Source organism: Dioscorea cayenensis, chromosome 19 (assembly GCF_009730915.1).
Source record: "Dioscorea cayenensis subsp. rotundata cultivar TDr96_F1 chromosome 19, TDr96_F1_v2_PseudoChromosome.rev07_lg8_w22 25.fasta, whole genome shotgun sequence".
Lineage (NCBI taxonomy): Eukaryota > Viridiplantae > Streptophyta > Magnoliopsida > Dioscoreales > Dioscoreaceae > Dioscorea > Dioscorea cayenensis.
Window position 1 is genome coordinate 26849890 of NC_052489.1, and position 23885 is coordinate 26873774.

Below are 23885 nucleotides of genomic sequence, written 5' to 3' on the forward strand. Positions count from 1 at the left end.
AAGAGGAAAGTCTTGCGTTAATTAAGAATTTAAGAATCTAGGCAGATAAGCTTGATGTTGTTTGATATCTCTTTCAAAGATAACCACCATGAAATCAACTTTACTTTAAAAATGAAGTTGTGTTGCTTGAACGGCGCCATGAATATGACAACAATTAATGATTTGAAATTTTCTTAAAAAAAAGCATAATTCCAATAATATTCTCTTTACATGTAATTTTTTTTTTCTGAATAATTTCATTAAATCATGTATGAATAAATTAAAAGACTAAAACAAGTGTGCAAAAAGTAAAAAAGAAATTATGAAAACGATCAGAGGATTCATTTTCTTTTGAAATGATAATAAAGTGGATGGCCCTTTTTCACTGTTTTCCTTTTTGCATTGATTTATATCCATTATTATTATTATTATGATAATTATTATTTTTATAAAAATAGATGAAGTACAAATTTATAGAAAATAAAAAACAAACAGTAGTAAGCCCATTATTTTTATTACTTTATATATATCGTAATTAAAAGAAAAAATCAAAATCATGTTATCTATAAACAACGGTTCATATCCATCAATTATTATTTTTAGTAAAATTATTTTCTATTCTAAATCTCAAATCAAATCATTACATAAGCTTGTCATTTCCTAAAATATCTCACATTAATAATGGCTAATTTCCACAACGTTAAAAAAAAAAAACCAACGGTTTAAAAAAAATCAAATCTCAAAAGATATGAACACGTGGCACTCGGTGAGCTCTATATAAAGGGCCCCAGTAGAAAGGCCAATTGGCCAATGACAAGCGGACGAGTGGATCTCTACGTATTCCTATCGAAGTTCCGCGGGTGAACGTACCGCGTTCCGTTCGGGACGGAGCCAGCCCGCTCTTCTTCCTCTTTCTAATTTTTTTTTGGGGGTCTTTTTCGATCGAAGAAAAAAGAGAGAGAGAGAGAGAGAGAGAGGGAGCCAGCGGTGCTGACGCCTTCCTTCGATCCGATCGATTCCGAGAAATTCGAGAACGTGAGATCACGATTCTCAAAATTCGGTGCGAGGATCGGTGTTTTTTCTCCAGTTTTTGGATTTGCCGTGACGATTTTTGATGTTTTCTCGGCATGGGTTTTGGTTTTCCGAGTGGGATTAGGGTTTTCGCTTTTGGATTTTGGGTTCTTTGAGGAAAGGAAGCGGTGACGTTGGAGAATGGGGCGTTTTCTTGGACGGTTCCTGCTGCCTTTTCTCCTTTTGGCAGGTAATCTCGCTCTCTTTGAGGGTTTTCTTGAATCGCGAAGGATTTATGTTGCCGAATGTGAAGAACTTCTTTGTTTGCCATGGAATTGAATTTGTTTTTCGTTTTCCTTGTTGTTTTAGTGCTCAGAGATGGAGCTCTTTAGTAGTTCCAATTAAACATCAGACTTGATCACATGCTTTCTTTTGTTCAGGGAACTCTAGAACATTGGATTATGGTTTTGTTCTGATTAACTCATTTTCTTGCATGCGAATTCCACAGGGCATGCATGGATGTAGGGCTAGGCGGATATTTATTTTAGGGTTTACTATTGCTAGTGTGTATGTATCATTCTTTGCATTCATTTGGGGATTTTTTATGTCTATATACGGTCTGCAGGGTTGGACATGATCCACTATTAAACTCACAACGTGTTGTTAACTATAGTCAATTTACGAATCAATGTTTTGAACTCTATAAATTCAAAATGTTGGAAGGAAGTGTGTAACCAGAAATTTATGCAGTTTTCTTCATAATGGTGTATGCATTAATGTATTTTGTTGTTCTTCTGCAGCTTCTTTACATGACTGGAGTTTGATTTCTCTTGTCAATTTATTGATGTTTATTGCCTTTCAGTTTACTTCTTCAAGACAAGGTACAGCTCTCATCCCTGAAGCTTTTGTGCATTTCTCTTGGAAAGAAATTTGCTTCTAGTGATTGATGGTGATTAGCACTGGGGTGCTTTTTCTTAAGATTAGTGGCATAACTCGACCCCTTTCTACTGCTATGTACTTATTATAATGTTATCATGTCAAAGTTTGAACATAGGCATGACAAAAATCTAGCTTATTAATTGTAAGTTTCGAGGAGAATTTCACACTGCCTTGTCTTAGTTGTACTCATCATAAATTCAGATTCATTGTTTGAATTTTGCTAAAATTCTTAGTTATACCTCTCTTGTTGTTTTTACAACTCTTTGTTTACCTGATATTTGAAAGTCAGTATAGCTGTATAAATTGTTTCTTTTATTCATTGTATCTGGTACTAGTTCAGGATTTTAAGTTTTAAATTGCCGTTCTTTCCAAAATCTACCTTAATGGTTGGAAGTTGGAACTGGAGTCCTCTTCTTATGACAGCTGCTGTTTGTTTCTGGAAGTTCAAAATTTTCCTCTGGTTCAGCAGTTGGGTGTATTTTGTTTGTGATGGAAAATTTTGATTTTGGTTTTTTGCAGAATTCCGTTTTCGGAGGCTGTATTTATTATCTCGGGGTGTTGTTGTATTCTCTTTGCTTTCTATAGTAGCTGAGGTTATATTTCAGATTTTATGGTGTATTGAGGGTGAAGGATGGAGTATGGCCGATGCTCGGTGGGCCAAGCTTGTTGGGTTTGTTAGGTAATTATTATTATTAGGTTGTCTTCCAATTTTCATTAGTTTCTTATTTATCTATTTGATGAAAAGATTGTGTCAATGTTTACTTCATCACTTTTAATAGTTGCTCACTTTTGAGACGCTTTCTTGATCTCATTATGCATTAGAGTCCCCAGGTATTTTATTTCCTGTTGTGGGAAAAATATGCTTGATCTATTGGATCCTCCTAACTTTTTATTATGTTTATACTATGCTTTTGCTACCTGTTATTACAAATACATGGCAATCATGTGAAACAGTTGTTATGTTCCCTCTATTCAGAAGTCATACCTTACAGTTACCCTGACCCTGGTATTTCTGGATTTTCTACAGCTTGTGAGCAAGGATATCCATTTATCACATATACTCATGACAACTGAGGCCTCTCTTTTGATAAGAAGCTTTATAAAGTTCTTTATGATGCACACACACACACACACACACACAATTACTTCCAAAATCATGTACCTAGTGATTCTAGGTGAGCCTTTTTAATTTGTCAAACAACTTAGTATTGATTTATTCTTTACTTTTCTTGTGAACATTTACCTTCATATTCTACAGTTTTATGCAAGTGGGATCAAGGATTTATCTTGCATCATTGTTGGTTTGTTTAGTTAGTGGATCTGCAGTTAGGATTTAGATCAACTTTCGTTTCATATTTATCAAGTCTAGCAAGATCCGGGGTGATTGTGGATTGGGTAGAAGAGACTGGTTTCCTTATTTATTTTACAAATCTGCTTCAGATTATTTTCTTGCTGTTCATAAAAATTTTGCTACATTTTTTAAAGTTTATATTGTAAAATTTGTTTGTGTACTATCAAGTAAAATATTTCTAAGATTTACCTAATACAAGTCAGTAGCATGTCAAAATCCTTATTGTGGAATTTAGCTCAATCGTCAAAGTCCATATTATGTATATCTGGGGCAAACTCATGTACAGGTGGTTTTGTAGAACAAGCTTGTTTCGAGAACACAATTTTTTGATACATGATTATTTAGATGCTCTTTTTTGTGAGCATGGAGATAATTGCTGATACATGGCATGAGGATAATTTGTTGAGCATGCAGCACTTTTAGTTTTTTCAATGTAGTTACTGTAATAATTAAAATTTGGTCAATGTTTTGGTACATGATTATGTAGATGCACTGCTTTTTGCAGGGTACAGCCATGGGGATCAACATCTGTTATTTACATTGTGGTCATACAGCTAGCAGTTGCTTTGGTTTCTGTTGTTGAGGCCTTTGGAAGTAACCTTGATCGAGATTCTTGTTGGTTGAATTTTTCAGCAGCCTTTGATCGCATAGGTTTTTATACACAAAAGTCTCTGTCTCGTATTTCCATTTTGTTGTTGTTTTCTGTGTATTGATTTCTTATTTTGTTTGAGAAGCAATTCAAACTAAAACACTATCCTAGTTTTATAGATTATGTAATAAGCACGGTATTTATCGTATTTGTTTCCTTTTCTGTGCCATAAACCCTTGGTTCAAATTGTCTTAAAGCTTCCAAATCTTGTAATGAACACATGAAAAATATTTGGAACAGTAGTATCGTATGGGTTCTTTAATATGGTTGTTTTTCTGAATATTGTAGACTACAAACCCTATGTATGAGTTATATATGCCAGCATGATATAATCATTTTAAAATTTTAATTTATTCTTGAAGTGATTTGTGATGAAATTGAGTACTTTCCTTGACCCAGGGAGTTATCCTCAAGTAATGCAGAAGAAAAAACTTGCAACTACCACCAATTTACACTTTGTCATGGCATGATGGAAGTGCAGTTGATAATCTTTCATTAAGAGAAACTTGTTTTATTTGCAGGACTTAGAATTGCCTGTTTGGCTGTTTCTGTGGTCAAATAAGTTATTTATTTATTATTCAGCATAACCTTATTGTCACATTTGTAGATTAAGTATGTTATTGCTTTTGCCTGCTAGTCATTGATTAAGATCATTTGTCCGCCTTGATATTACTGTTATTCTATATTGATTATTTTTGTTGGATACCCTCACTAAACATCTTATATAACTTGAATGTTACGATTGATGATAACGGAAGTGTGATATCATTTCTTTTCATTCCCATCCTGTAGGTTCCCATCTCAAGGTTGCCTGCTGTTTGTTTTTGCCTGCTATGCAGTTGGTTGTGGGGATTAGTCATCCCTCTTGGATTTCTTTGCCATTTTTCATTTGCAGCTGTGTTGGTCTCGTTGATTGGTCTCTAACAAGCAATTTTCTTGGCCTTTTTCGGTAAATATGCAAATTTCATCTTGTTAGTTTTTGGTTTGTAGATTATTTTCCATTTCTTTTGATGTATACTTGACAACCATGCCGTGGGTGACCTTTTGACTTGCATTTTGCACATTTGATTATAAAGGTGGTGGAGGCCTTTGCTATCATATGCATGCTTCAGCGTCCTTCTCCTTTATGTCTACCAGCTTCCAGTACAATTTCCAAGTGCGGTCTTGATAATTGCTGACTTCATTGGTTTATTTAAAGTGACCAATATGTCAGAGTGGCCAGAACTTTTTTCTGGCATTTCTCTACTAATGTATTTTTTCATGGTAAGCATCTGACCTGAGAGTGGTGAATGACATTTAGATTGAACTATGATAATCTTGATATTGAACGTATAATGTTTATCTTTGTCCAATTCATCAGTATTCTTTAAACTTCACCTTCAAATAGTCTCTATTAGTTTTTCTGCGATTTTTTAAGTGACATAATGATCACGTTGAAAAGTTTCTCCAAGCTTTGGCTTCAGCTGCCATTTTTAGTGTACTTTGTTCTTTAGTTGGATTAAGGTATATAATCTCATTTGGTTCAGGAGTTATAACTGTGGGGTTGTTTAAAGCTCATATGATACTATAATTATCTGTTCACTTGTGACTCACTAGTTTGATTAATTTTGTTTTTCCTGGACTTTTTATCGTGCTGGATTAAATTCTCTAAACTTGGTTTGCTTACTGTTGACTCCTCTATGACTTTATTATCAGCCTTTATGCTTTAGTTGTTAGTTACATTTAGCTCTCCAAGTATTGGTTTGTTTTACTCTTATTTTAGTACTAGGCTGTAATGTTCTTCATTCTAACCTTTCTACACTTATTTTTTCCCATTTTTCTTCCTACAGTTGTCCTCTGTTAGAAGTGATTTGGAAGAAATGGATTCTATTATTTCCATGCAAGACAATACTTTGACTGAGCGACTTATTCCATCAAACCATTCATTTTTCATTCGTGAATCTCGGTAACATGACTCTAAGATGAATCAGAACCAATTATATTATCTTCATTTAATCTCCTTTTGGGTGTTGAATTATTTTCTTTCACACTCACAGAAACACACACACTCACACACACACACATAGCCAGCATCATCTCTTGTGAGTTGTGAGAAAGTTTTCTTGAATGATGACTGAAGGTTTTTTATGTGGATCATGACCTTTGTTATCTGACTATCATCCTTGCCTTAATTGTAATTGCACTGTTTTTATTGCTCTACATTTTCTTTTTTTATTAGTCACTTTGCATTACTGTTCTATATTATCAAGGCAAAGGAAGAGATAATTAAATAGAAGGGAAGGGTGAAAAATGGGAGTGGTTGAGGCAGTCTTTTACTTTCATGAATAGCTCATATTGTGGAGTATTTGTCATTATTATTGTTTCCTTAAAATTTGTGTGTGTGTGTGTGTGTGTGTGTGTGTGTGTGTCTGTGTGTGTGATTATTTTTATTTTTTTAAAAGGATTTTAAGCCCATGATGATATATAAATGCATGCATAACACACCCCTTTTTTTGTGAGAATCAAGAATAATTGTTCTCCTGCTACAGATCAATAATTGTGTAAATTCAGTCAAATAGATAACTGGAATGTCTTGCCTTTATATGCTTGCTCATATTCTGTCTTTTGTGTGTGACCTATCACAAATAGTCTAGAGCTGTGTGCTATGCTAAGAAAATTCAAAAATTCTGTAGTGAGAATTCAGATAACAAGAGTCTGATTTCCTTATATATCTCTTAAAAATTTGTGAGGTTTAAAGTTTTTGTGAGCATCTTTTATCTAGGGCCTTAGATTTATCCACTACCTATTATGCTATTGTCAGATGGGAGCAATGAGATTTTGTTGATGTTAGAACTCCATTAGAAATAATATGATGAAATTTTTGTCCATCCACCTTTTAACTTTTTGTGCTGAATTAGAAATTCCAGCTCTGGTATATGTGCGGTTGATTAACTGATTGTTCATTCATTGTCCAGGTCGGGTGTTAGACACACTAACGTGTTATTAAGACGATCAGTTTTCAGAACTTTCAGCATTAACTTTTTCACTTATGGTTTCCCGGTAAGCATTTGTGTGGTTTATGCTGCATCCTTAAATTTCCTTCTTCACTCAGGTTATATGCTTTTGGCCTTTTGTGAAATCTATTGATCATCAGGCAAGTATTTTTGGGCATATTCTTCTTTTCCTGAAAGTTGACTTGCTAAAGGGTGTAGCTATATTGGATGGATTTTCCGCATGAGTGCAACTTTTGTTCTCGATAGCTAACCTGGTTTTGATGATAAAAGGCTTAGTGTTGTGGCACTGGTGGTTCTGTGGCTTTAACATTCCTGTATTCTTGTTTTATTCATCAACCTTTTCTTGCGTTGACAATACAGTATTACTTCATGTTCAAAATGGATATTTTTTTGGGAGGGAGGAACATTTGTTTTTGGATAAGGATGCTTTACCTAGTACAAAGGATCTGTAGATGGTTGTGGAACTATTTTTATTCTCGGTTCTGATGTTAGATGAATTCTGCATTTCTTTAATAATTAATTGGTTTAGCAACATAATATTTAGAGATTTTAATAAGCTAGATAAACTTGATGTTCAGCATTTGCTGCAGGTCTTTGTACTACCCAATGTGTGCTTCTGATGCAACCATATAGTCTTGTATCTGCATATATGTCCTCACTAAGCTGGCAACCAATATTTTCCAATAGATTGTTGAACCCATTTTATGTGAAGTTGCATAAAGCAAATCTGCATCCACAGAATTAATCTAGTTGAACTCCACGCCTCAAGTAGATGTTGCTAAGTGCTTTTAGTGTTCTTAACTTTATTTGGGTATAAGAGCTAAAAAACGGAATTTGTGATATATGATCTGAAATTTTTTGACTTTGTGCTTTCATGAATGCATCTTCAATATAATTTTCTGGATACAGAAGTATTATGTGAATTTTCCCATAAAGAAGATGGTGAAGAATGACTGGCACTAAAGTTTAAGAAATGAATCTAGAGAAAGTGCTAATTGCTGCTCACTTTTGAGTTTTGAGTATTGAATTTTGGATCTTATTTTTTATTTTTATTTATTTATTTATTTTGCTGTCTCACCTCATTCTTATAAGCATATGTAGGTATGTATCTCATTGTCTGTTTTATGTTTTTTTAAACTAGACACTTGTATTTGCACTTCAAATCACCTTGTGAATAATTGGCTTAGTTGTAAATCCTTCAGTTCTGACTATGACAGGTTTTGTTGTGTGCACTTTCATTTTGGAGCTTCACATTTGCTAGTATATGTGCTTTTGGATTACTTGCTTATGTCGGCTACGTTTTGTATGCTTTCCCCTCCTTGTTCCGGTTGCATCGTTTGAATGGGTTGCTGCTTATTTTCATTCTCCTTTGGGCTGCTAGCACATATGTGTTCAATGTGGCATTCACATTCCTGAACAAAAAACTCCGCAAGGTACACAGTTGTCTATTGGCAGTAGCTATTCTCTTGAGTTTTATATTGTATGTCGGTTCTTTCTTACTATAATGCATTCATCTAAGTATGTGCATAGAGCTGTACTGGAGTTTTTTATAAACATAATTGCAGGACATGGAGATTTGGGAAACAATTGGATTTTGGCACTATCCCATTCCGGGTTTTTTCCTACTAGCACAGTTTTGCCTAGGCGTCCTTGTGGCAGTCGGTAATCTTGTGAACAACTCTGTCTTTCTATACTTTTCTGATGATGATGGGCGATCCAGACATGATGATCATACGGTTGAAGGTGATAGTAAATCCAGGGTGCAGTTTTTTCAGAGTTGGATTATCTTTGTATGTTTTCATAGACAGGTTTATGCAGCTGGATTTTCTTTTTTAGCAAAAATTTTACTTTCTGATAAAAAAAAGGCTTGACAGTAGCTTTTAATCCAAATAAATAAGATAACAGGTTTGGGGTTGAACCCTTCTTGTTTAGGAGGTTCAGAACGAGAATAACCAAAGACAGAGCTAAGACTAGAAAATAAGGTGCCATGATACATGTAGTGATCTCCTTTAAATCTGAACTTTATCATTAATTATGGAGGCCGAGTTGGATGAATGCTTGAAACTAAAATGATGATTATAATGTCCTGAAAAATTTATTTCTCCACTCAAGAAGTCTACCTGACTATTGGTCTCGTATGATGTTAATAGTGTTATCTTTGTCACTATATAATCTATATATCTTAGTATAGGATGTAAATATTGATGAAGTGGCTTTACATATAACTAAATGGAAATTATTGGAGAAGCTCAAAAGATGCTTATATTGAAGTGTGTATGATGGGATTACAGTTGCCCTACTGTTTGATTTGATTGCAGTTCCTTTGGCATTGAATCGCTGCTTTTTAAATTCTTCGAAATTTTCATAGTTACGGAAATTTATTGGTAAAGCATGATAAAGCTAATCGCCAAGAAGCTAAACATGCTATGCCTTTGGTAGAGTGGATGCTCAAGTTAAGCATTACAATCAAGTATAAAGTTATGGGATAAATCCTGAGTGGAGATGGCAAGATTTAGAGTAGTCCATAGAATTTCTTTTTATCTTCTGCAGTTTGGACTTCTCTCATCATCTTTCTCAAGTCTTGGAGAATTTGCTTGGACGTGTTAGTAATCTGTTTAATTTTGTTATCAATGATATAGGCTAGCTCCACTTGATGGGTTTTCACTTTTGCAAAGGGTTATATTAAATCCCTGAAAAGCATCATGCTTGTTGAAAATAGCTTTTGTCTTTTGCTGTTCTTGATCTTTATTTTTTCTGTTGTTCATTTGCTGTGTAATTAATGTTCATGATGGAATATTGCTCTCAGATAAGGAAGATACGAAGGTATTGGTTGTGGCTACCATAGCATGGGGTTTGCGCAAATGTTCTCGTCCTATTACCCTTGGTCTTATTTTCCTTCTCGCGATGAAGCCTGGCTTTATTCATGCAGTTTATAGTATGGTGAAACATCCTTTCTTCTCTTTTCTGTTATAGTTTAGTCTATTTTTCATTTGAACTCAGTTAACTTATACTAAATAACAATTTCACTCAATGAAATGTGAAACTTGAAAAGGAAGTAGCAGCTTATCTAAAACAATTTTACATATGGGTTTGATATGATCTTCATAATATACTTTGTACATGAATTTGCCACTTGAAATTTATCTAAAACAGTTTTATGGAGTTTGATGAAGATCACATTTATGTAAACAGTATAGCTTCCCAAATTCATCTGTGCTATTTGGGATTAAAAGAGTAGATAATTTATTTAGTACAACACATTGTTAAGTCTTGCCACATTGTTGAACCTTGTGGACACCCTTTAAGCACTTTCCTATGCACATTGAATGTATTATTACTACTTTAAGTTTGATTTAATATCTTTTTTCTATTTATATTTTTGGTTGTGCTACTTTGAAAGATCCAGCACACATCAATTCTAGCTGTTTAGGTTTTGAATTCTTTCTAGTTTGTTACAGGTTAGGGGGTATATATTTTTTTGTTCTCCTTGGCACTATTTAATTGTCTATTAACCATCAAAGCTGTAACCAAAGAGATGTGTTTCAAAGATCTAGACTATCACCTAGTGCTGGCTAAAATAATATGCTCTCCATCGCCTTCTACAGTTTTGTCTTTCCGTAAGAAAATTCCTTCTGAAAAAAGAAAAAACAGATCACATTGACCAGTAGATCCGAATGTTCAATCTTTTTATGGATCTCAAATCTATGGAAAGGAGGGATGATTTGAGGATACCCAGATCTAGTTAAGGATACTATTCCTATTTTAATGGATTGTAAGCCTTTGCCACGAGGACCGTTCCTAGGTTGCAGACATGTAAGTTTTTGAAGGTCAGGACTATTTGTAATGTTAGCAAAATGAATATACACTCCATCATCTTTTAGAGGTAATGAGTCTCCTTTCTATAAAAATCTCTTTGAATCCCTATTTTTATGGATTGTATTTACCTAGCTTCAGCCATGAGGAGCATTCTTAAGTTGCACAAAACATTAGCTTAAATTTATGGGATCTTTGGATGTATGTTCTTTATATTTTACAATATGTGTTATACTAATTGATGCCCGATGTTTTCTATTGTATCAGTGTGCTTCTTCTTGATCTTCCTGCTAAGCTATTCTATAAGCAGAAAGATGCGTCAAGCATTGATTTTATTCTGTGAGGCACATTTCTCAATTTTGTATATTCTTCAGCTGAACCTTGTCACCAAGATTTTGGGGCATGGTGGTTCCTTAACTATGGAAATTCTGTCACAATTAGGTATGCATTTTTTTATATGAAACTAAATTACAATTCTAATTAGTGTTTGGATCCATGTATTTTTCCATTAATAACTAAATTTGTTGTTTTGATGATGCTCATATATCTGGCTTCCATAGAAAATAATAAATTCACTTAATCTCTGCCTTTGTCCAAAGTGAAGAACATTGCTTATGTTGATTTTTTTAATGTTTGAGGCAGTATGTTGGTATTTGTTTGTCTTTTCAAAATGGTGCATTCTAATATTCAAGTTGCACATTGTTTGGAATCCTGTTGCATACTTGCAATGTATGCATGCCTAAACGCTTAACATAAACTGGCCAATATCATTGACAGTGCTTTGTTGCAACATAAAATGGAGGCATACCTTTTTCAATAGTGGATAATCTTCCAGTTATTTCTTAGTCACCAACTTACTGCTAATGCAGACTGGCTTCTTGGTTGTTTTGCATAGATATAATCTGCTGGGATTAATCTTCAATACCATTTCCTATGTGGTTTGCAGGGCTCTCGGGTAATGCTACCTTTGGGAACTTCATGGAAATTGGTGTCCTCTTGTGCTTTTGTGCAGTGCAGAATCATGGGTTTAAAATGCTGTTTGCATTTTCTGCCATTATACAGCACACTCCATATCCTCCATTTGGGTTTAGCATACTGAAAGCTGGCTTGAACAAATCTGTGCTACTCTCAGTTTATGCATCAGCAGGTTCCCGGAGCAGTCAGTCAAGCAAGTCTTCACATGGTAAGTCACTTAATTCCATCTATATGTATGTATAGCTGGCTTTAGGTCTCTTGAGGTCCCTAATGCTTTGTTTTCATTTCTCCATTGTTATGTCAAAATTGTAGCTTGACAGTGATATTAGTGATGCTACCTGATCGAATTGTTTACTCTCTTATCTATTTCTTCTTTCCCAGAGAAATTGATTGCAACATATCTTGGCAAAGTTGGCCAGAAATTTTTATCTACGTATCGGTCATATGGGACATACATTGCATTTGTGACCATTCTTCTTACAGTTTATTTGATGGTTCCTAATTATATATCATTTGGATACCTTTTCTTCCTGATGTTTTGGATAATCGGAAGGCAACTTGTGGAGAAGACTAGAAGGAGACTCTGGTTTCCTTTAAAAGTATACACAACCATAGTCTTTGTTTTCACCTATAGCTTGAGCATTTCTTCTAGTTTTATGATGTGGTTGTCCAAAATTATTACTCTTTATCCTGATTTGGGATTCAATCCTGAAGCCTCTTTACTGGAGAATGTTTGGGAGTCCTTAGCTGTTTTGATTGTAATGCAACTTTACAGCTATGAACGTTTACAAAGTAGGCACAACAGAACGGCTGATTCTTCTGACGCATCAGAGCTTGGGATCTTGGGGTTTGTCCGAAGGTTTCTTATCTGGCACAGCGACAAAATTTTGTCAGCTGCGGTTTTTTATGCTTCTATATCTTCCATAAGTGCTTTTGGATTTCTATATCTTGTGGGCCTCATTATCTGTTCTACTTTACCTAAAGCTTCTACGGTGCCTTCCAAATTCTTCTTGGTCTACTCTGGTCTTCTTGTGGCTTGTGAATATCTGTTTCAAATGTGGGGTAAACTGGCATACATGTTTCCTGGTCAAAAATTTTATGGTTTGTCACTTTTCCTTGGTTTGAAGTCTTTTGATTCTGGATTTTGGGGTCTTGAATTAGGCTTGAGGGGGAAAATACTGGTGATTGTTGCGTGCACCCTTCAATATAATGTTTTCCGTTGGCTTGAAAAGATGCCAAACCATCTAATAAATGAGGGAAAGTGGGAAGAACCTTGCCAGTTGTTTATTTCAGCAGAATATACCTCGGCAGATACCAGAGGAAATGCAACACCTGTAGATTCTGCTCTTGTGTTTTCCAAACAAAGAGGTACCACCTCCAAGTCATGGCCATCATTTAGCTCTGTTGCCTTTGAAGTATCTGATCAAATGGCTAGTTTGGCAAGAGGTACAGGGAGTAGCACTAGTAGATACTCGTTTGGCTATATATGGGGCAGTTCTAAAGAGAGCCATAAGTGGAACAAGAAACGCATCATTGCTTTGAGGAAGGAGAGGTTTGAAATGCAGATAACTACACTGAAAATCTATATGAGATTCTGGATTGAAAATCTATTCCAGCTCCGAGGTCTTGAGATTAACATGGTTGCTTTACTTGTAGCAAGTTTTTCTGCATTGAATGTTATCTCAATGTTTTACATAATGTGCTTAATTGCATGTATCCTTCTGAATCGACAAGTTATCCGGAGATTGTGGCCCATATTTGTTTTCTTATTTGCTGTTATCCTTGTGCTCGAGTACTTTGCCATTTGGAAAAATCTGATTCCTTGGATCCATGGCCCTAGCGAGGTGAATGTTCACTGTCATGATTGCTGGAGTAGCTCAAGTCTTCATTTCAGATACTGCATGAAATGCTGGCTGGGTAATCTCTCTGTCATTATATTACATTCTGTTTCTTTTGCGAGTGCTATTTTTGCTGGCATAAGCGATACCTTACAAATTGGACCTTTCTTTTTATGCAGGAGTAATTGTTGATGATCCACGTATTGTTGTCAGTTACTATTTGGTTTTTATATTCTCTTCTTTTAAACTCCGTTCTGATCATTTAGATGGTTTCTCTGACTCGCACACATACCAGCAGATGATGTCTCAAAGGAGAAATGCGCAAGTTTGGAGAGATCTCTCTTTTGAAACAAAAAGCATGTGGACCTTTCTAGATTATTTGAGGCTATATTCTTATTGTCATCTTTTAGACATTGTTCTGGCATTAATTTTGATAACTGGAACGCTAGAGTATGATGTCCTTCACCTCGGCTACCTTGGTTTTGCACTGGTTTTCTTTCGAATGAGGCTTGAGATACTGAAAAAGAAGAACCAAATTTTTAAATTTTTGCGACTATATAATTTTGTGGTCATTGTTCTTTCTCTGGCATATCAATGTCCTTATCTTGGAGACTACAGCTCTGGCAAGTGTGGGACAACTGACTATATATATGAGATCATTGGATTTTATAAGTATGATTATGGATTCCGGATTACTTCAAGATCTGCCTTGGTTGAAATTATTATCTTTTTATTGGTATCAATGCAATCTTACATATTTTGCTCCCGAGAATTTGACTATGTTGCAAGATATCTTGAGGCCGAGCAGATTGGTGCTATGGTACGTGAACAAGAGAAGAGGGCAGCATGGAAAACTGAACAATTGCTGCACATTCGCAAATCAGAAGAACAAAAACGGCAACGTAACTTGCAAGTGGAGAAAATGAAATCTGAGATGCTAAATTTGCAAAGCCAACTAAATAGCATGAATGGTGTCACAAATCTTGGTAGCACTTCTCCACAAAACAGAGGCCTTCGAAGAAGAAAGAATCCCGCAGTCGCTGCTGAAACTGGCAAGTTACAAGGAAAGGAAGATATCTTAGATTCTGAGGACCAGGATTTGAATACAGATTCAATTAATTCATTTGGCTTTGCTCTACCTGATACCCAGGGAAGGGAATTAATCTCACACGTATCATATGATATACTACAATCTCCTAAGAGTGCTAAAAGTGAAAGCTCATTAGCAATGGACATGAAGCATTTACAGGACTCTCTTTGTGAGATAAGTGAATTAGGAGAAGGAGATGATACTGCATACCAAAGTGTTGAGAAAGATTCAAAAGAAAAGGGTAAGGGTAAAGAAAATCCTCTAGTTTCAGCTGTGCAATTGATAGGTGATGGTGTTTCTCAAGTCCAGTCCCTTGGAAATCAGGCGGTTACCAACATTGTGAGTTTCTTGAATATTGAACATGGGGAATCAGATTCAAATGGTCATTCTTCTGCTGAGGATGGGGTTTATGATGAAATTGAAAGTCAGAATAAAATAGGACATGGGCATTTTGATCGGACAACATCAGTTTGTTCAGCTAGTGGAACCACGATGCCTGCAGCCAGCCTTCAGATAGGTAGAATATTTCGTTTCATATGGTCACAAATGCGGTCTAACAACGATGTTGTTTGCTACTGCTGCTTCATTCTAGTCTTTCTCTGGAATTTCAGCTTGCTTTCCATGGTTTACCTTGGAGCTCTTTTTTTGTATGCTCTTTGTGTAAATTCTGGTCCTACTTATTTATTCTGGATTATTATTCTAATCTACACAGAGTTCAATATTTTGGTTCAGTATTTGTATCAGATTATTATCCAGCACTGTGGATTGAGTATCAATCTTAAAATACTGCAGAGGTTGGGGTTTCCTGATCACAAGATTACAGCATCATTTGTTGTTAGCACCCTTCCTCTCTTTCTTGTGTACATATCAACCCTTCTTCAGAGTTCTATAACTGCTAAAGATGGTGAGTGGGCACCTGTAACAGAATTTAAGCTTTTTGGTATGAGAAGTCCTCACAAGGATGACCATGTGGTGACCTATAGTTGGGGAATGAGGGTATGGCGTTTCCTCTCTCCAGTAATAGAGATAATAAAGATAGTATCAAGAGGTTTCACTCGGTATTGGATGTCATTGACACAAGGATCTGAAGCTCCTCCACATTTTGTGCAATTGTCAATGAAAGTTGATGAGTGGCCTGATGATGGGATCCAGCCAGAGAGGATTGAATCTAGAATAAATCAGTTGCTCAGAGTAGTGCATGAGGAAAGATGCCAAGTGAAAATTCCAAATTCATGCCATTCTGTCAGCAAAGTTCGAATTCAAAGCATTGAAAAAAGTCAAGAAAGCGCAAATGTTGCTCTTGCTGTTCTTGAAGTTGTTTATGCTTCTCCTTCAGTAGGATGCCCAGCAGTAGAATGGTACAGATCTTTAACTCCAGCTGCTGATGTAGCAAGTGAGATTCTTAAAGCAAAAAGCATGGGGCTCATCGAAGAAATAGACTTTCCATACCCTATAATATCTGTAATTGGAGGTGGCAAAAGAGAAATTGACCTATATGCTTATATATTTGGTGCTGACTTGGCTGTTTTCTTTTTAGTTGCCATGTTCTACCAGTCTGTCATAAAGAACAACAGCAAATTTCTGGATGTTTATCAGCTTGAAGATCAGTTCCCCAAGGAGTTTGTATTTATCTTGATGGTGAGTTCATGATTTCTTCAATGATTTAGGCTTAACATGTCTTATAAAGCATTTTATTTTGGAAAGGGTCATATGATAAGAGCTCATAATATCTGTCTCTATACACTTAATTTAATGTATTTATTTTGAATTCTGGTGTGTTGTACTGTTAACTGGAGTCTGGGTTTCCCTTTATTTGCAGATTCTGTTTTTCTTGATTGTGCTTGATCGGATCATATATCTTTGTTCCTTCGCCGCAGGCAAACTCATTTTCTATATTTTCAACCTTATCCTATTTACATATTCAGTCACAGAGTATGCTTGGTATATGGAGCCATCTCACCAACGTGTAGGAGGATTTGCTCTTCGTGCTATCTATTTAACAAAATCAGTTTCCTTAGCACTGCAGGCATTGCAAATTCAACATGGAATTCCTAATAAAAGTACTTTATATCGTCAATTTTTGACAAGCAAAGTTACGCAAGTCAACTATCTGGGTTTTCGACTTTATCGAGCTTTACCATTTCTGTATGAACTGCGTTGTGTGCTTGATTGGTCCTGTACGACAACTTCTCTAACAATGTATGACTGGCTAAAGGTAACTTGTTCCAAGTATTTTTATTTTGTTGCTTTATGCCAATAGTATTTCACAAAATGCTTTAGTAAGAAGGAACTAAGACTCACTGAATGCGCTATTGTTGGTGATGTCAACTTTATATCTATAGCTTTGTTCTGATTTTATGTACAAAATTCTAAAAAGAAAATGTAGGCCATGAATTATTTCTCCTGTGCAAGAGTTCAGGTTTTTTTTTTAATTATTATTATTATTATTATTATTTTATATACCATGGATACCTGAGAATAATACCATGGAACCTGAGAATCTACAACGACATCATAACATATACTGTACATTTCTGAATTAATGTAGGTCTTACTAGTTTTGGCAGATGAAGGACCTATGTTTTACTAAGAGTATGAATTCTGTGTCTTATGCATGCGCTATGTAAGTCACTTGAAGTTAATTTTCCTTGATCATCTTGAGACCATTCTATACAACATGTGGTGAAATAGGTGAGAATGAGTATGAATTCTGTGTCTTATGCATGCGCTATGTAAGTCACTTGAAGTTAATTTTCCTTGATCATCTTGAGACCATTCTATACAACATGTGGTGAAATAGGTGAGAATGATTCTATAATTTAGTTAAACTATTGTCCTATAACATGCATAATGCTAGTTGTGTTAGTTAAGTCTGCAGCTATATTTGCCACTGGTGCATAGCTCATGGACCCTCTGTTGCATGCAAGTCCAATTTTAGATGATTGTCAAGTAAAACAACATTAACATTTCTGTGTAATAGCGAAGATAGGCAAATTCAACTATGGTATAAATATAACTTGTTTGAGGTGTCTATTTTTTGAATATTATTTGTTCATTATCTTTATTAATTATTGTTCAGTTATATAGTTACTGTATCAACAAATATTTTGTTTTTATCATGTTTTGTATGCGGTGGCTGTTTCTTTTGGGATAGTAAACCCATTTACATGTGAACTCTGGCCAATGCCATATTTTTTACAATATAAATGTCATCCTATATGGCAACCCTCTGTAGGTGAATGCAGAAGACTTTTGGTCTACTTGTCACATTGGATAGTCCTCCCTTTACTTAGTGTAGGCATTCATGATGTTTAAACCAGCGAATTGTTTATTGTGTAGCACATCTACTTAGTGGCTTTCTTTATTTTCTCAATCTGGTACCTATTGTTTTTATGCAGTTGGAGGACATCAATTCAAGTTTATTTCTTGTAAAATGTGATGCTGTTTTGAACAGAGCAGGGCATAAGCAAGGAGAGAAGCAAACAAAAACAACCAAATTTTGTAGTGGCATTTGTTTGTTCTTTATATTGATTTGTGTCATTTGGGCTCCTATGCTGGTAAGAAGTTAAGGCATTAAATGTTCTGCTTTCGCAGTCTTATATTTATATATACTTGTAGGAAAACTTGCTTGGTGTGAGACTTAGGGTTCATGAGTGCATGAAATCAAATGGTTGCAGTCTTGAAAACCTTATATTTAGCTCTGCAGTTCATTTCTTACGTGTTAAATGAATTTTCTAAAGAGATTAGCGTTTATGCTGTTGGCTGTTCCTTTGTGCTATTTTGTACTCGTTTCATTCTCAACTCATGTTTGCATGATATCAAATGCTTGCAGACTTCAAAACTTTATATTTTTTTGCGCCATTAATTTCTTACCTCTATAATGAATTTTCTGAAGAGATTACTGCTTATGCTGTTGGATGTTCCTTTGTGCTGTGTTGTATTTGCTTGGTTCTCAACTCGTGGGCCTGCCTGGCAGTAGGTTTTCACTGTTTAAAGATCTGATTGTTCATGCTTTTATCTTTCTCTTTGGTTCAAGATGCATGATTACATGAAGATTGTCTACTTTTATATGTCACTTAACTATGTAAGATATTTTATTCTTGAAGTAGTTTGTGTGCCCATGTTTATACATACTCTCATTCTGATTAAGTATATTCTTTTCCTGCAATGAGCATTTTTTATTTGCCACTCTACCTAGTCTAATATATTCTTAAAGTGGGTTATCTAGCCAAGGTAGTAGATTTTCAACTCATTACAACTTAACGGCATCCATCCTTGCCCTATGATTAGTAGTTAGATACTACTTACTGTTCATTTAGTGAGTCAGTTTTAGTAGAATTGTATTGCAAATTACGATAGCCATCTTAAATCCATTTAAAGCTCTCTTTTGACTTTTCATTTGAGATCAACTTGTTTTTCCTGGCCAAAACAAAACTTATTATTTAATTATTCTCTTGTTTGTTGTGCTTGTTGTGTTTCAATATCCTACAACATTTAGAAAAGTGAGATTAAGTCTCCATTAGGTTGCTGCAGTGAGTTGCGTGTTAAACATTTATGGGTGGTTAAACATATTTCCATGAAGTAAATGACCAAAGAGGTTCAGTTCATATTTTGTGGTGGTGTTATGTATCTCATATCCCAACAGTTAATCCTGGGATATCTTGTTTTCATCAACAATTGGATGTTATTAAAGTAAATAATATGGCCACATCACTTAAGTTAGTAAACATGGATATGAATATATTTAGCTTATGCTTTTGGTTTGGAACAAGCCTAGATAATATGTTTGTTTGAATCTAAATGATATTAAATTTGGTAAATTGGTTTGTTTGCAAAATAACCAGTCAAAATAGAATAGCCATATCAAGGGGATATATAGTAAATAATAGTCACATTGGTTACATGTCAAATATGGATTTTAATATATATGTTTGGGTCTCACACCGTATATGTGCTTGGTTAAAAATCTAGTAGTTGTTACTCTAACATCAGTGTTTTAATAGTATGAGACAGATTTGTCATCATGGTAGCTCTAGAACAGGGCAGCATGCAATAGAATCCAAATAGTCAGGTTAAAAGATGCTCTTCTTACAACTTGGAACAAGTGAACAGCTATTTGCAAATCCTAATAGTTGTCACCCTAACATCAGTGTTTTAATAGTACGAGACAGATTTGTCATCATGGCTGCTCGAGAATGGGGCAGCATGCAATAGAATCCAAAGAGTAAGGTTAAAAGATGCTCTTCTTACAACTTGGTACAAATATTTCCAAATCCTTTTGAACTCTTGAGAAGTCTAGACCACATTAAAAGATGATAATCTTGACGCAGGGAGCTTAATTGCTCTTTGAAGCATCAATTTAATCCAATGAAAATAGGTGTTTGACTGGACCTCACCATTTTGTTGTACATTCTTATTACATTATGTCGGAAGATAGATGCAGGGCTGCTGGCTCCATTTCAATTTTATGCTTATCCTTTTGAGATCTCTACCTAGTTTTTACTGCAGTATGTGTGACCTTGCAGTGGTTTGTGCTTTTTCCTTGAGATGCTTTGTTCGGGTTTTCCATCTTTCATGTTTTGTATTTGAGTTGGCTTTTAATTCTATTTGGCTGCAGAGTCAGCTTGAAATAAAATTTTGCTGTGTTCTCTACAGATGTACAGCAGTGGCAACCCAACTAACATTGCCAACCCTATTATAGATGTGACTGTTCACGTAGATATTAAAGCTGCTGGTGGAAGGCTGACTCTTTTTCAAACTACACTTTGTGAAAGATTTCCATGGGATAAGCTGGATTTTCGTGAAGATCTCGACCGTGATCATTTTCTGGATACGTATAATGTGAATGATATTCAACTGATTTGTTGTCAAGCTGATGCCAGTGCAGTGTGGCTGGTGCCTCCTATGGTTAAGAATAGGTTTATTAAATCCCTTGATTATGACATGGATATAATTTTCACATGGTTATTTACCAGGGAGAGGCCAAAGGGGAAGGAGGTTGTGAAATATGAGATCACTGTTGAAGATGTGCCCAGTGCATCTACAGTTCAACAAGTACTTAATGGGTCTGCTAAAGGTTTTGCAATATATAATGTGTATCCCAGGTACTTCAGAGTCACTGGATCAGGTGAAGTGCGGCGCCTTGAGCAAACAGTATGCAGCATGCACTCCTTTTTTTTTACTATATTGGTGACCATTATGCAATATCAACTTAAGCTATATATTTTCAGCATCTGATGTTCTCATCGTCTTGCAAGTTCTTATACTGTTATGTCATTTTTCCAACATCTTCAGTTTTGCCTATGCAGGTAAGTTCAGTCAGCGGTGAGCTTGTCTTAAATCAAGAGAGCTTACCATGGTGGTCCTTCTATGATGTCAATGCATCGGATGTGGTGGGTTGTAATGAGTTGACTGGACCTATGGCTATTGTTGTTTCAGAGGAGACTCCACGTGAGTGTATATAATGTTTTTGATGATGTTGTCTACCTCTCTTGGGTTTAATATTAGTGCCTTAATTTTCCCTCTTTTTCAAGTACTACTTAATATAACTCTGAAGAATATTCATGAAATCAAGTTCTGGCTTAAACAAAGACAAGTGCATTGGCATTCTTATCATAACCATCACCTAAGACTTCTAGCAGTACTGTGGGTTTTGCTGTAAAAAAGAAACGTCTGCCACATATGTCTACTTATGAGAAGTACTATAATCTTAAGTCATAAAAACATGTTTATGTCACTATCAAGTCCATTTTGTATATCTCCTTTAGAACTTAAGTTGTGTATATGGCTACGTGCACACATAACCCATCCTTATGGCTTATGATATATCAATTCAACTCTGTCGATAAGAATATGCCATGGCAACTATGTGGTCTTAGAAAAGCAACATGCTAAAAATTTTCCTGGACGTATGACTGCATTGTCTGCCTGCAATCCACTACATTGTTTTTTTACCACCATCACATAATGTAGGCTGGTCTCATATCAAATGACATCTGTGGATAGGCTAGCTGGCTGACTAGGATGATGCGTTTGTTGAACCTCATGTCAACACTGTTATCCGTAAGCTGCCCATTTCTCCCATTTTCTACTCAAAGCAACTCACTGGCTATTAGTGTATGACCAGTGGCTATTCCATGATACATGAGACACAAAGATTACAATTTTCATGTGGTTTTAAGTTACATGAACCAATGTTTTTTGTGAATGGAGTCATGCATCAATACTGTGTTTTTCAGTTTGTGTGCAAAATATTTCATGTCAAATTTATTTGTTTATTTATTCTAATGTCACTTCCTTTTCAGAGGGAATCCTAGGAGAAACTTTGAGCAAGTTCAGCATCTGGAGTCTCTACCTGACTTTTGTGCTCGCTGTTGGTCGGTTTATTAGACTTCAATGTTCTGATCTGAGAATGAGAATACCCTTTGAGAATCTTCCTTCATGTGACAGGTGTGTTGGTTCTTTGTTTACTCTTTTAACCCTTTTATGATATTACTCTTTATTTTTCAAACATATTGTTATTTATAGCAAATTGTTGATTTCTTTTATTGCATTTACTTCAGTCATTTTTTATTTCTGCCCTAGATTTACCTTGTTATAATTCTTCTAGAACGTCACTGCTTAAAAATGATGCATCAATAATTTTAGTGCAAAAGTTTTGGCAAAAACAAACTACAGGACCATGGAGAAAAATTTGAAAATAAGCAAAATGCCCTACACATCATATTTTATTTATGTCTATATTATATGGTCATATGATGACAACAATGACAACAACCAAGCAAAATTTAATGAAGGTATGGTTGAGGACATAGTTTCTTTAGAAATACCATTTTGTGAATTACAATTGCTTGTTAATCACTATGTAACAGTGATACTCGTATATTATTTATATATGCACATTGCAACAAAATGTGCAATTGCTCGTTAATCACTCGTATATATCACTTGCATCATTGCAACAACCTAATTCCCTTATTCATTTTGATAGGTTTGAAATGCAAATTTAGCTGTTTCTGTTTGTCTATTTTTTATTTGAAAGTTATATTTTAGGTCATATTTTCTCCATATCTCTTCTTTATGTTTTATTTGGTGTATTTTCACACATCTCAGTGCTTCATTCTTGCCAAACTCTTCTTATTATGTATTGTGTTTTAAACCCCAACATATGAACCTTTCTCCTGTCCTCTTTTTTACGTGTCTTCCCTGAGTTCGGAATTGTCTAATTTTCATATTGTGACATATGTTGCTGGAGCTATTTTTATGACAGTTGTTAGTGGAAAAAAAGAAAGAAAAATGTAATAATACATATCTGACTTAAATGCCCGAACAAAATATCATACCTCTCATGTCAGTCAACACAGATACTTGGCCCTTCACTATTTGGATCATAACCATTTAATCCCTATTTTATGCTGTGGTGGTAATACTACTGTAAAGCAGATGCTGCATTTTTATTTTCCATTTTAAATATTATTGAATCTCATCATGCAAGGCGCATGGAAATTGTCAACATGCTCAAACGCATTCCTTGCTTTTCTTGTGTGGATCTTTTCACTTTTCCCTTGAATGGTGAAAAAGCCAGTGTTTGCTGTGTTGCATATGTGTCTCTTTGAAGATTGAATATCAAGCTTTCATTTTGCGCAGGCTAATAGCTATCTGTGAAGACATCTATGCTGCACGTGCAGAGGGTGAGTTGGAAGTCGAAGAAGTACTTTACTGGACGCTTGTCAAAATTTACAGGTCCCCTCACATGCTTCTAGAGTACACAAAACCTGATTAAAGCAATGTTGGAAATGAACAAATACCGTTTTCACAAGGAGAGTTCTGCTTATTGAAGCAGATGCTCATTCTAGATCAAAGTATGGGAGGGAGTGAAAGGAATTGTTGCCGATTGATCTAATAAAGTACCAATTTATCTGAGTTCGCCGATGCCATTGGTTCATTGAGCCTTTTCTTGGCAAATTTATTCTTTGTGCTCACACAATAAGTGTCATCACTTGAGTCATGGTATGCCATATGAGATCCTTCTTCCCCAAAGTACTGTTCATCATTCTGGCAGTATTTGTTGTAAATTATGATCGTTTGAGCCTAAAACTTGTACTGCTGCTGATCCTGGCCAGGTTGTATTATACTTTCCATCTTCTGGATTAAATTACATGTATATAAATTTTGTGTACAGTAGTAATTGAGACAGAGACTTGATGCTTAGAAAATGAAAGTTTTCTCAATATTTTTCTTTATGATC

General features: G+C 35.3%; 1 protein-coding gene across 5 annotated transcripts; it reads left to right on the forward strand.

Annotated features, from left to right (window-relative positions):
- The first annotated feature begins 834 nt into the window (after positions 1-834).
- Positions 835-23885, forward strand: LOC120283882 (piezo-type mechanosensitive ion channel homolog). 5 transcript variants are annotated; one of them, XM_039290662.1, is made up of 21 exons: positions 847-1240; positions 1791-1871; positions 2449-2608; positions 3786-3931; positions 4722-4878; positions 5006-5192; positions 5759-5874; positions 6884-6968; positions 8140-8355; positions 8488-8665; positions 9729-9857; positions 11003-11176; positions 11682-11918; positions 12092-13627; positions 13728-16276; positions 16458-16853; positions 18037-18195; positions 20294-20791; positions 20947-21088; positions 21943-22087; positions 23285-23885. In XM_039290662.1, exons 1-21 carry the CDS (start codon positions 1192-1194, stop codon positions 23418-23420), a joined length of 7476 nt encoding a protein of 2491 aa, XP_039146596.1. In that variant the 5' UTR covers positions 847-1191; the 3' UTR covers positions 23421-23885. The 5 variants fall into 5 exon arrangements, with proteins under 5 accessions (XP_039146601.1, XP_039146599.1, XP_039146596.1 ...); XM_039290664.1 differs by lacking the exons at positions 847-1240; positions 1791-1871; positions 2449-2608 and having other exon boundaries at positions 3818-3947; XM_039290665.1 differs by lacking the exons at positions 20294-20791; positions 20947-21088; positions 21943-22087; positions 23285-23885 and having other exon boundaries at positions 836-1240; positions 18093-18195.

What these genes read in the sequence shown, in the direction of transcription:
- LOC120283882 (XM_039290662.1), top strand. Translation starts at nt 1,192, where the DNA reads ATGGGGCGTTTTCTTGGACGGTTCCTGCTGCCTTTTCTCCTTTTGGCA. An exon ending in GCCTTTTCTCCTTTTGGCAG is followed by an intron (nt 1,241 to 1,790) that starts GTAATCTCGCTC and finishes GTTCTTCTGCAG; the next exon opens with CTTCTTTACATGACTGGAGT. An exon ending in AATCTTCCTTCATGTGACAG is followed by an intron (nt 22,088 to 23,284) that starts GTGTGTTGGTTC and finishes CATTTTGCGCAG; the next exon opens with GCTAATAGCTATCTGTGAAG.